Raw genomic sequence first — 12,646 nt, forward strand, 5'->3', positions numbered from 1 at the left:
CAAGGAGATCAAACCAGTCAATCCTAAAGGAAATCAACCTTGAATATTGGAAGGGCTGATGCTGAAGTTGAAGCTCCAATATGTTGGCCACATGATTCGAAGAGCCGCCTCATTGTAAAAGACCCTGATGCTGGGAAAGATTGAGGGCAGGATGAGAAGGGGGTGGCAGAGGATGAGATGGTTAGATAACATCACCAACTCAAAGGACACAAATCTGAGCAAACTCTGGAAGACAGTGAAGGACAGAGAAGCCTGGAGTGCTGCAGTGCCTGGGGTCACAAAGAGTCGGACACGACTGAGTGACTGAACAGCCAGGATAACAACAAACCAGAGTCTCCTGTGAGAGACTCATGGGAGACAAACCTTCTAGGAAATGCCCAAACTTCTCCCTGACCCAGCCCACTTGCACTTTGAGAACCAGTAGCCCTGATCCTGGCCTGGAGGCACCACAAACTGGAACACGGTTCAAGGCATCCACAGACTGGCTTCCAGTCAGTGTGGCACTCTCCTCCCAGCTCACAAAACTGCTGTCTGGATATGGGAGCCCCTTCCTCCATATGCTTGGTCTTCCCATAAACCTTAACTTCCATGGCCTCCAGGCACCTGATATCCCAGAGGTCTACAGCATATTCCCACCTTCCCATCGCCAGTGATGGGGTGGCAGAGTGATGTGGCAGTAATGGGTGGGAGGAGGAGAAGTGGTCTCTTGTGATTCCAAGTCAGAGCTGGTGGTGGTCGGTGATACGAGATCTCATGGGCCATAGATGAACCAACTACTGATCAAAGTAATTACCCCAAACAAATACCAAGATCACTTCTAGGTCAAAATTTTCTACCCTCATTTCTACATATAAATATCCACCAAGCCTATTTTAAAACAGTAGCCACCAAAGATTTGATAGCTATTGATCTTGGTGAGTCATAACATATGCATGTACATGACTGGTAATTCACCACCTTACTCACCTTCTGCCTCCATGTCAAGGTACCAGACAGGCACCTGCTATCTTTGGCTTTACCAACTTGAATCATTTATGAAAGAATAATTCTGTATCTTAGAGCGCATTTCATATGTTTTACACGTTTTCTTTCACTGGCCAAAGAACTAGACAAATGGCTCCCCTTTGCAGGAACCAGCTGTGACAAGGTCGAGGGGGGGTGACAAAAAAACACTACTGTGCCCTGTCTATGGAGTCAAGTTGCTCATTTCACTAGTAAAGTTGGTTGTGGTTGTTATCACTGGGGTCTTCAGTTCATTCCTGAAGTCTCCCATGTAATATTACAAAGCATCGTTATTTCTACCCTGGCAGCTACAAATCAGTTATTAAAAATGCTCTACAGCTGATATTAAGAAATAAACATGGTAATTAGGCAGACTGGGGTTTGGGGTGTCTTATGGGAACTCAAGATCAAATCATGCCACAGTGGGGCTAGAGTGGAGAGAAGAAATGAGTCTCAAGTTTCCCTAATGAGAAAGTGTGTTTACTCAAAGGCTTCCACAATAGAGCTCAGGTCTACATTTAAAAAAAAAAAAGTAAAATTTAAAAACACAGCAAATTGCCATGGTTCTAATTATCTTCATGATTTGCCTTTCTCTTGCAACATAATTGTAAAAATTTTCCCATCACCCTGAAGTCCCTGTGATGAGTGAAAAAACAGGTCCCATGAGAAAAATCAATGCTTTATTCAATATTAGGAAAAGGAATCAATGCTGAGTCTCCACTGCCTTTAGCCATTTCAAGTGACACAGCTCTGCAGGGTGTGACATAGGCCATCTTGGCCAGCATTCAATGAAACAGGAGCCACCCACACAGGTTGGTTCATCACTCAGTCTATGAGGATGCAGAAGACACTTGGGGACTCTGAAGTCATGGGGTTCTTCACTGAGAGTGTTATTTACCACCAGTGTTGTTTTGCAGAAGCATCCAATAATTTGAGATTCAGGTATCCAGGAAAAAAACTATAAACTGACTTCACTGTGTTTAGTATTAATATTTATGCACAGTGGACAACAAGAGGACTTCCTTAAGTTTTCTGTAAAGCCAAGCTTAAAATTGTTTCCTGGTTCACCATTTTAATATTAAAAGAGGCAAGGCTCATATGAACCAAAATCTGCAATTAATTCATTCAAGCCTCTTTCCATCACCTCATCAAACCTGCCTGTTCCATAGTCTGGGAAGATGGGCTACAAAACAACCCATTGCATAGACATTTCTTCACAAAATTAAAAATAATGCCTTTCATGTATCATAATCTGGGGTAGCTCTGGCTTTTGTTCAGATGTTCAACCTATCTACAAACCAGCAGCATTTCAATACAAATTCAAGAATTCTATCATTAATAGAAAACAATGTATACTTGGGGCTAGTAAAACCAAAATATTACCCAGAATAAATGTAGTCTGAGTAAGGAAGACTATCTCATTCCTAAGAGCAAGTGTGTTCATTTTTCTTTGTCTGGGAACGTTAATGTCAATCAAGCCAGCCTGTGTGACACGGCCGACCTCATCTGGACTGGCCAAATAGAAGAGAATATTTTTTTAAATCTCCGAAATGTAATATCTGATTAACAGAGGAGCCTGCAATAATCAAAAGATCCTAAACATGAACACTTCTCTTAATAATCGCTCTCCTTTAAACATGCATGCAGATTCACTCTCCTATCCTCTGCTGCTGAGCATCTTCAAGAAAGGCGATGCTCACTGAGAAGTAAGCATCTGTAGCAGCCTTGCAAGTTCAACATGCTCCCTTCTCTTCATTCCTCTGTTCAGACCTACCCAAGCTCAGTTTCCAAATGATACAGATACTGGCTCCCCACCCCCACCTCCCAAGTCTGACATGGACTTAAGTCCTGAGAGCATTTCAAGAATACTCTGCAGAGTTCAAAGCCATTTCTCAATATTTCTGCAAGGGTTGGTGTGCTTTATTTTCCCCTCCACAAGGAAAAAAAAAAAGTCTCTAAGGTGCTGGAAAGGTAAGGGAAGCCCACATTTCCTACGGAGGTGATCTCACGTTTTCAATTCTTTCGTTTTTCCAGCCGCTGCATTTTAAAACAGCTTTCTATAAATAGGACTGCTTGCTCACTCTTAAATCTTACTCACTGTCTTCTGCGTAAAAATAACTTAAATAGGGATGCAGGCAAGATTCATTAATCCCTGTCATCCTGCCTCTCTATGTAGTAGCCTCTTCCCTCTTCTTATCTCATCATCTGTCTTGTCAGCCCCATTTATCCCTCTCCATTACACCAAGATATGTATTTATAGAACACAGGGGGCTTACAGACCAAAAATTAATCCAAATGAATAATTTTTTTAATTGTAAGTATTGATCAATATAGGATAAAGAGAGATCTCCAAAAAAATCAAACAATGATAAATACTGTAATCTCCCAGACACCTAATTTGATTCGTGTTGGAATACAAATCGCAATTTTAATGTTAAATCATATTCCTTTCATGTTACTTTGACAAAGGAACCAACTTTTACATTTGGTTCTGCTCCAAAATAAGAAAAAAAGACAGTGATGAGACAGACACCCATACATCAATAGAATGCTTAAGAAAACAGTAATGTGATTTTTTTAAAGACGATTAAGGCCTAAGAAGCTGAGCTTCGTTTTGATGTCCTGGGTGGCTCTTTGATGGAGAAATGAATTCCCAGGAACCCCTAGGGAAACTTATGTGTCGGTTTGATGTTTCTGACTGGCTTTCAGAATGCGACAGGGCTTTAAACCTCGAATAGGATGTTTGAATCGTACCACTTAGCCGTGTACACTTGAGAACAAGGGGTCCGATGCATTTATTGACTTATTTTCTGTGACACTTGACCCAATCCAGGTCACAAAGAGCACCTAAAGTAATTACATCATTGGTATGTAACTGTGATGAGGTCCTAGCCCATGTTCCAAATGTGAATCCAGTTTGGAAAAGAGAAGAAAATGCCGCAGAAGCATTTTTAGAAAATAAACATTTCTAAAGCCAGGGAGTCAGTACATCAGACAAGATGGCAGAAGCCAAGGAATCCATACTGGTGCATTCGTGCGCTTCTCACGGTGGCTTATACAGTAGAATTAGAGATGCGGATAGAGAAGAAGCAAACGGGGACAGCAAGGAAGGATAGACAGAGGCATTAGAGAGAGGCAGATGGGCGGGAAGAGGGATCGGAGGAGGGGAGAAAGCTCTGCCCATCACGCTCTCCCTTCTTGCTGTTGGTCAGGGGACATCTGTTTGTAGTCACCCTGCAAGCACTCTGCTCCGTGCTAAGGACACACACTGGCGTGGTAGGAGCCTCATTTGTGGATCTCGCATTCCAGTGAGGGAGGCAGACACTAGCCAACCAAGCACCAAATAAACAAGAGTTACAGATTACCCTATCAAGGAAAACCCGAGGTTTCAGGACCCAGGATAATGCAGGAATCTAATTTTGAGGGGGAGGGGGAGCAGGTCTCTGAATCCAGTCTTTCTGAACCTCCTGACCTTTGAACCCCAAACCGGTTATCAGCACCAGCCGGGTGGCTCTGCCCCCGCCCAGAGAGGGTGGACCGTGAGCCACCGACCGAAGGAACTCAGAACTAAACAGTGGGTACAAGTCGGGCTGCTGGAACCTTCCATCCTCATGTCTTATCTTACTTAACCCATAAATTCAGCAAGGGGATGCAAATCTGAATGTTGTCATGTTTTGCAAAATTAAGGAACAGAACGTAAGTATGGGGGAGGGGCAGGAGAGATAAAGTGAGAATTTAAGATGAGAATTTCTGTGCTGGGTACTCTGGAATGTGAAGAGTTAACACGCGGTCCAGGGGAACAGGTGATGCCCAGTGTGCCTGGGGGAGCAAGGAGGGGGGCCTGGGCTCGGAGCCCTGGTCTGCAGGGACGGCTGGACTGCAGAGGAGAGGCGCGCCGGGATCACCCCTGTCCCCAGCACGCGGAGCTGAGGGGGGAGAGGGGACTGGGAGGTGGAGACGCCTCCGGAATGACATTGGAAGGTCAGCCAATCAGGCGCGCGGCTGCGCCCGAGCGGCCACATCCGCCGACAGGAGGCGCTCGCGGGCCGGGCTCCCGCCAGGCCGGAGGGGAGGGGGATGCAAGCGAGCCCTCCGCGGGCCCCCCTCCCCAGCCCCGGACACCGCCTCCCCGCTTCTCTGCACCTCCGGGGTTTCAGTAGATTGCTACGGGCCTCCTGGGGAACGTTGGGAACAAAGACTGCGGACCCTGCCTCGCCGGCCGCGGCTGTAGCCCGCGCATCGGTAGCTCCCGTTGGGATGAACTCCGGACCGCTGAGGCTGGACCAGGCGAACTTAAGATGCGGCGGGGAGGAGAGGCTCCGGCAGCCGAGCTCAGCCCCGCGCCTCGAGGGCGGCGAGGAGCCTTCGTCTGCTCGGCTGAAGGCGGCCGCACCAGTCTTGTGAGGTTTGCCGCCCACTAGTGTCCTGTGGTAGGGACACAGTTGACATGCAGGTAGCACCACCTCGCCATCTCCCCATTCCCGCCGTCGCCGGTGCAGCCGGTACCCGGAGCCCGCGTGAGCGCAGCGCGGTGCCGCGAAGATGCCCTGACGCCGCGTCCTCCAGCGAGCGCCAGGGGCCTCCCCGCTGCCCCGCCGAGAGCCCCCCTGAGACCCGGCACGGGGGCATGCCGACTGCTCTGCCCGACCTAATGCTAACTGTATTATTTCCACTGCCTATTAATTATTTATGAGGCGCATTCATAATCTCAGCCGTAGAATTCAGCTCATTTTGTGAAATCTGGATGCCGTAGATTTTATAAATGCATCCACTGGGACGATCCACCGTTCTCCTTTTCCAACATCAATTTCCAGTTTCCTGCTGTAGTCTTAGGTCTCTATAAAATGACCTTCCCTATTTATTTTTCTCGCGCGCGCGCTCCTTCTCTGCTTTGCATGGAGGTCCAAGGCCCATTGCCCTGAGTCTCCTTAGGAAATATTCCTTGCATCTCATCCAGACACATCAATGATAAAGCATTCTGACAGCTACCTGGAGGTCCTGGAATTAGGGATTTAGATTGGTTTCCCCTCCCCCTTCGGTCACCATTATTTCCTGGATCAGCCCACCAATTCTGCCCAGTAAGTCACTGAGTCTCCGAGGCAGCCCCAAACTGCAGTTACACCACAGTGACATCCAGGAGAGAGTAAGAAGTGGAGAAGGATTGGCTGGCATTTAATAAAGGTCTACATGGGATTTTGTTTTCCTACATAGGGCATCTTGCAGGGGCACAGAAGCTAAAGAGACCTAGAAAAATTTTTTGAACCGTATAATTCTGGGGTAGAATTTAAATCTGTTCAATAAAAATAGGAGAGGGAGAAATGGGGAGGAAGCCCTGGAATTATCCACCTGGTAACCCTGAAGGTGAATTTGCACTCATAAATGCCTGCTCCTAAATTTAAATAAAATACAAGTTTTCGGCACATAATTCCCTGTGGATATGACAGGGGATGCTGAAAGGCTCTGCATAGCCCACTTGCCCTTTGACAAACACCCTTCTCTGCCCAGCACCCACCCTCTCTAAGCTCCACAAGCTCCCTGAAAATGGCAAAGCCCAGTACTGCATGGCTCAGGAAAAAAGATGCTGTCAGGGACATATGTGTACCTAACAACAGAGACACAAGGGTACTCGCAAGAATGTATTATACAGAATAAGTCTGCTTATTAGTCATTATTCTGCTTGTCTGAAGGCCCACCTATGCTTTTAACAAGAATGGTAAACTAGAATGTTCTCACCAGGGTTAAAGCCGAGAGAAACTCTGATAAAACACAATGCAGTGTGATCCCATTCCAAGGAAAGGTTGTGAGATCTATCTGTACGTATAGGGACTCCCCCTTTCCTGGCTCTGTAGCTGAAGCTCCCTCGGAGTATTTCCAGAACATTTCGGGACAAGTTGTCTGCTTTAATGCATGATGACTGCACCTGATCAGGTGAGGTAATTCATTCAAGGGTTTAACCCATGAAGGGACTGTTCTCTGTTTTACCCCCAATACTGTCTGCAGCCTGTTCAGCAATGATGCTTTTCATTAAGAAAAAACAATGTACATTCCATTACATCTGTAGGAAAAATGGTGTTGTCTATAGTTAAAATGCAGACACACTGTGGGCTTATTTTATGAGTACCCCAAAATATCAAACTGCATAATCTTTCACAACTAGGTTTTTTTTTTTTTATGTCAGACATTTTGATGTCTGAGGCCTAGTAGTAATCGGTTCTGGTTATTAGAATTCATAGATCTTTTATCACATTAATTAGGAATTTTTTTAAATTAAGGTAGGCCAAGAAATGACAGTCATTTTTTAAAAAATCTCTCAATGTTTTTCAAGTCTCATTCAGTTAGGTAAGAACCATTTAATTTCACATTTTGAAATATGGTCCTATGAACAAACATCATTCCAAACTCGACTCTTATTTCATTTTGACATGACTATATATTTTTATGATCCTTTCCACAGTATGCATTGAACATCATTCCTTGAAACTCCTTAAAGTTAGTTCCCCCCACAAATGAAAGAGTCCAAAGCTCTACAGTCAGGCCTTTTTTTTTTAATGCCTCATCTTATAAAGAGAGGGCCATTTTTATATAGAAGATTCCATATCCTTCTGGATCACAACATGTAATACAGCAAAATAAAATTTTCATTTGCATGTGCCGTCTCTGTCTCATATTATGAAATCTATATGTATTCATTATAGTATCAATAATGGTGATTATTAATCAATTTTAAGGGTCCTGAAAAAGGTGTAAGAAGATAAGGCTCATTAGACTCAATATAAATGCACTTACATAGTCTTTGTACATATTGTCCACCAAGTAGATTATTTGAGGTTTTATACAATTTGCTCATTATATATGACTCTATCATTATTTTAGTAAAACTGATTCAAAAAAAAAAAAGTCACACATCTCAGCATCTCTGTCTCGGAGACAGTACCAGACCTATTTCTGTCATGTATAAGTATGAAACTATAAAACAGATACCAATTGACTGACCATCCGAAGCACAACCTCTTTGCTCATCCCGGAATACATACTTCCCAATAGGGTAGAAATGATGTTTCATCCTGGAGCCCAGGCCTTTCTAGGGAACCCCGGGGGGGTACGCCCGGACAGGTGAGACAGGCCGTCAGGGCTCCGTGGCTCTGGAACACGTATGTGAGCATTTCTCTGTGTTCCCTGAGTTCATGTTGGCAAAGCAGAAAGGGCCGCCTTTCCTCATGCATCACCACACATTAGCTCCAGCAGATCTATCCCCCTAGGTAAATTCCCGCGAGGCTGCAGAGGAGGCATAGTGCCCTCTGGGAAAGATGGGTGTCATGTCAGAACTTGTTGCAATTCTTTCCTGCTAGGAAATCTCAACATGAAAGTTTTGAACACATTGCTTTAGGTGATATTAGAGAGTGAAGTGTCATCTTAACGTTAATTTCAGGCTTCCCTTCTCCCAGTCTTACCTTTTCTCAGTCATCTTTTTTTTTTTTTTTTTTTTTTTTGGTCCTTAATTTTACAAAGTTTATGCATTTCCCCTGGCCTGTCAGTGTGTTGATTTTTTAAGTACCATCCTGGTAGGCGAAGAAAATGTACCTCAATGCAGCTGACACTCAGAGCTGCCCTGTGCATCTTTCAGGAGAATCTTCCAGCCTCCCCCTGGCTTCTGGTATTTTCTCACAAGGGCGAGATTTTCTTTCCTTCTACCCCCTCCCTCCCACTTCCTCCCTTCTGGGTAGGGGATTCTGCTTAATGGTTTAATTTTAACTGTCAGCAAGTCATACATTTTATGCAGATTTGTGTTCTGAAATTTGAAATGGGAATCTCAGCTGTAGCTACTCCCAGGCAATGCCAAATGATGACAATTTCGTCTCGTTCCCAAATGAGAGGAAGCCATTCATACATGCGAGTTCATATTTACGCGGTGACAGGCAACTGAAGGTGCAGTCACACTTGCTAATTGGATCTGACTCAGTCAAGAGCAATAGCTTTTCAAATATCCAGGAAGAAAGCATTTCAAGATAAAATATCAGATCGGTATAGGAAAAGGAATGCTATTTGCAATATTCACGGATTTCATTTTTACAACTATACAGGTGTTTTGCAGAATTTGTCAACATTTCAGATGATGTAATGCTTATCAGCGCATATTTTTACATAAATGATGGTGGGGACTCTCTAGTACCAAGAAGGTTGGAGGGGGGGGTGTGGGGGCGGGTAGAACGACAGATCTTTCTTAAAGGTTTCTCTTGCTGCTGGAGATCAATTGCAGCAGAATTAAAGCACATGTTTAAAAAGCTCAAAAAGCTTAGAATCTGAAGGCAGACGCTCTGAAATGACCCTTCCACCTGCCTGCACTTGGAATGCCATGTCCCTTGGAGGCTGCGAGGTGTCCAAGTGGCCATCCTGCCGTCTCTCTTCTTACCAAACCTGGTTTATTCTGACTGAGGCAGCTAGCTAGTATAGGAGTTAGCTTGAGCTGTCACTTTGCTAGGTAAGCGCCTTTAAATGATTACAGAGCAATTTTTCCCCCGGTCTCTCTTCATTGCTTCCTCTCCTCCCCCAAAGAAATATAAATAATATTTCTTAAAAATAAAAGCCTGAAAATGTCAACCCTGGTGGGGGAGGAAAGGGGAGAGACTTCGTCCATGCATCCACTCCCCCCACATCCCGGTCCATCCAAGAAATGAAATTCATCACAAACCGAAAGGCTCACCATTCGCGAAGCTCTGGAACAAGGAGAGGGCCAGTATCCACATGCCCCTGCTGCTCCCCGGCCTCCCGCGAGCGCCGCGCCGGCCTCGCCCCCCGCGCTCCGCCCGGCTCCGCTCGCTCGCCACCCGCCCGGGGGCCGCCGCCCGCCCGCCGCCGCCGCCGCCGCCGCTGCTGCCGAGCCGCCCGGGCACGCGGCGCGGCCGGGCTCCGGGGCGAGGGCTGCGCTCGCCGCTCGCCGCGCTCCTGCACACCTGCTCCCGGGCGCCGCGCCCAACGCTGCGGCCAGAGCGGGCCGGCGGGGCTGCTGCCCAGGTGCGCCGTCAGCTCAGGGGGCCGCCGGCAGGTCGGCAGGTGGACCGAGCCGCACTCGCGGGCGTGAGCTCATCCCGGGCGCCCGGCGCCCCGACTGCGCAGCAAGCGGCCTCCCGTGCGCCGGCCCTCAGCCTCCGCATCCAGGCAGCAGGCGGGCGGGCAGGCTCATCTTTTCCTCTCCTGCGGCCCGAATCACATTGATCCCTCGCTAACCTTCCCTGGCTGGGAGGCGGGCGGGCGGGCGAGGAGCGAGAGGAGCGGAGGCGAGCGGGGACCCCCCTCCCCTGCCTCTGGCCGCTGGGGCGCTCTGCGGTCTTAAAGCAGCAGCGGAGAAGTGGAACCGAACTGGAGGCAGGACCGAGAGCGCAGCCACCGCACAGTCACGCACAGTCATCAGAGTGCATGTCTTCGAGGCTTAAATACTCATTTCAACAGCCGATTATTTTTAGTTATTTTCTTGCCGGTTGCTAATAAGATATGACCAGAGGTGACTCTTCCAGAAGGTTGCCAGATAAGCAGAGGTGACCAGGAAACGATGGCAGTTTTAATAAAATGTGCAGCTGGATTTCGCTTTCGTATTTACTGTCATAAAAGTCCAGTTCATTTGCCTAAAGGGGAATGCAGCTTTCCAATCCTGCTGCTATAAAGATCTCTATGGTTTCACGGGCTAATTTTTAATTATCTCAAATACATAGTAGACTACAAACACAGGCAATTCTAATTTTGCTCTGCTCTCAGAATGGTGCAAAAAAAAAAAAAAACTGATCAAAATTGCTGGTAATCTGAGTAATTCCAAACATATAATCCCTTCTACTTGAGTGTGGAAAGCCAATATGGCAACATTTCCTGATGTTCTGTACTGTGGTTGAAGTCATAATAATATTTAAATAAAACCTTGAGAAAGGGCATGCTTCCATATTCCATCACTTGGGAAAATAAAGACCAACAGGGTTTGAACGCACCCAATTTAAGATCCAAGGTAGAATTTCAGGGGCTAGGCAAGAAAGACTGAGGAGGAGCCTTTGAGGTGGGGAGGGCAGTCCCCTGGGAAATGAATTGGATTTCCTGGACACTGTGTATCTTTTGCCTAAGCTCTATGCTCTCCAAACACAACAGGAATTCAGCACACCTAGAACAGCTCACAAAATAACAGGAAAAGCAAACGGTGAGGCAGAAACAAAATGGTGTTTTACCAGAGTTGGGCACAAGATGGCCAGGCCCTGTGTATGAGGAAGGGCCAGCAGAGGCAGGGATGCTGCTCACTCGCCATCACTCTGCAGCTGCAGGTGGTCACGTGCTGCCGCCCACTCAGGACCGCCAGCCCAGCCCTGTGCCCTGCCACACTCCCGTGTCCTCCGGCTTCGAAGGCCCAGGGTGCTCAGGCTCTGGGCTCTCCTAAACACAGCCCAAGAAGGCAGGTACTGGGGTGATTTCTATTCCTGCATCCACCTCCTCTATCCATTCACTCAATTCACAGATTCTTAACTGCACCCCAGCCATCTGTGAGGCTCCATTCAGCCTTAGCTGTCAGGCACTCCAGCACTGGGGTTAGACACACTAGGGGTCAGAGCCCAGCTTGGCCACTTACCTGACTCAGGTGGGGCTTGCGCACCTTACTTGGGCCTTATCCTCAAATAAAATGGAAATCTTCAAGGTTCCTGGCTCCTATAGTTGTGCAGATCTGATGACATGTTCCTAGCACGTGGTCACTGTGATAAAGGATAACCATGGTTATTACTGACTTTGGGAGCAAGACGGGCTACATAATTTGCAAGGTTTAGTGCCAAATGAAAATGGTGGTGGTAGTGGGAGCAGAGGGCTTCTTTTACTAAAAGGAAAAAGGTGCTATTTAAAGAGATAAATATAAAGCTTTTTATTTGCTATTTAATGCCACGCCCCCTTGGGCACAGGAATAGTTCTGGCTGAGTGCATGTGACTCAGAGAAGTTCCAGTGGCCCACATCCACCACCCTTCACTGGACCTATGGCTGTGCCCCCAAAAGAGCAGAGAGGGGGAAGTCCACCTCCCTTTCCTGCAGGTTGTTGCCCCAGTGTGGGGTGGACAGGAGTTCCCCAAGGGACTGCAATCTCCATGCTGGGCAGCACTCACACCTCCTATAGGTGTGCAGATCTGATGACAGATCTACATGGGGGGTGGCCCTGGTCAAATTCGATGTGGAATATGCCACAGCAAGGGTGGTCTAAGGGAGGAGCACCCTAAAACATTATGCTGATTCAAATGCCCAATCTCCGCAACCCCTGTGTTGTACCCAGGCCCCACCCGTAGACTAGGGGCATCAGCACGACCCAAGCCTGCTCTTCCAACATGACCCAGTGTCTCCTGATCAGCAAGTAGGAATGATTGCTGGATGGGAAGGTGGAGGTTGATCAAGGCCAAGGGCATCACAGGGTTGGCGGGGGGAGTTGATAGGCAGCCTAGAACCTTTCCAGGAGGTGACAGGACACAAAACGGTGGGGGAGCCATAAGCTCAGGAATAAAATTACTTTTTAAAATTGATAAAGATTTTTAAGGTGGCAACCACAGATCATTTAACCCCAAGAACAGGCCTCTCTGGGAAGGGGATCCGAGGGCAAGAGTATCTGTCACCAGCAAACCCCATTGGGGTCCCCCA

At 47.1% G+C, this 12,646-nt stretch overlaps 1 protein-coding gene across 1 annotated transcript in view; it reads right to left on the minus strand.

Moving 5' to 3' along the window:
* DSCAM (DS cell adhesion molecule) overlaps positions 1-10,233 on the minus strand; it is an 806,431-nt gene extending 796,198 nt beyond the window's left edge. The window contains exon 1 of the mRNA XM_043474457.1: positions 9,704-10,233. Within this exon, the coding sequence (XP_043330392.1) occupies positions 9,704-9,746 (43 nt within the window). The 5' untranslated portion in view covers positions 9,747-10,233. The remainder of the gene's footprint in view (positions 1-9,703) is intronic.
* Between the last annotated feature and the right edge of the window lie 2,413 nt (positions 10,234-12,646).

The sequence above is a fragment of the Cervus canadensis genome, chromosome 7, assembly GCF_019320065.1.
Source record: "Cervus canadensis isolate Bull #8, Minnesota chromosome 7, ASM1932006v1, whole genome shotgun sequence".
In the NCBI taxonomy this organism is placed as follows: Eukaryota; Metazoa; Chordata; class Mammalia; order Artiodactyla; family Cervidae; genus Cervus; species Cervus canadensis.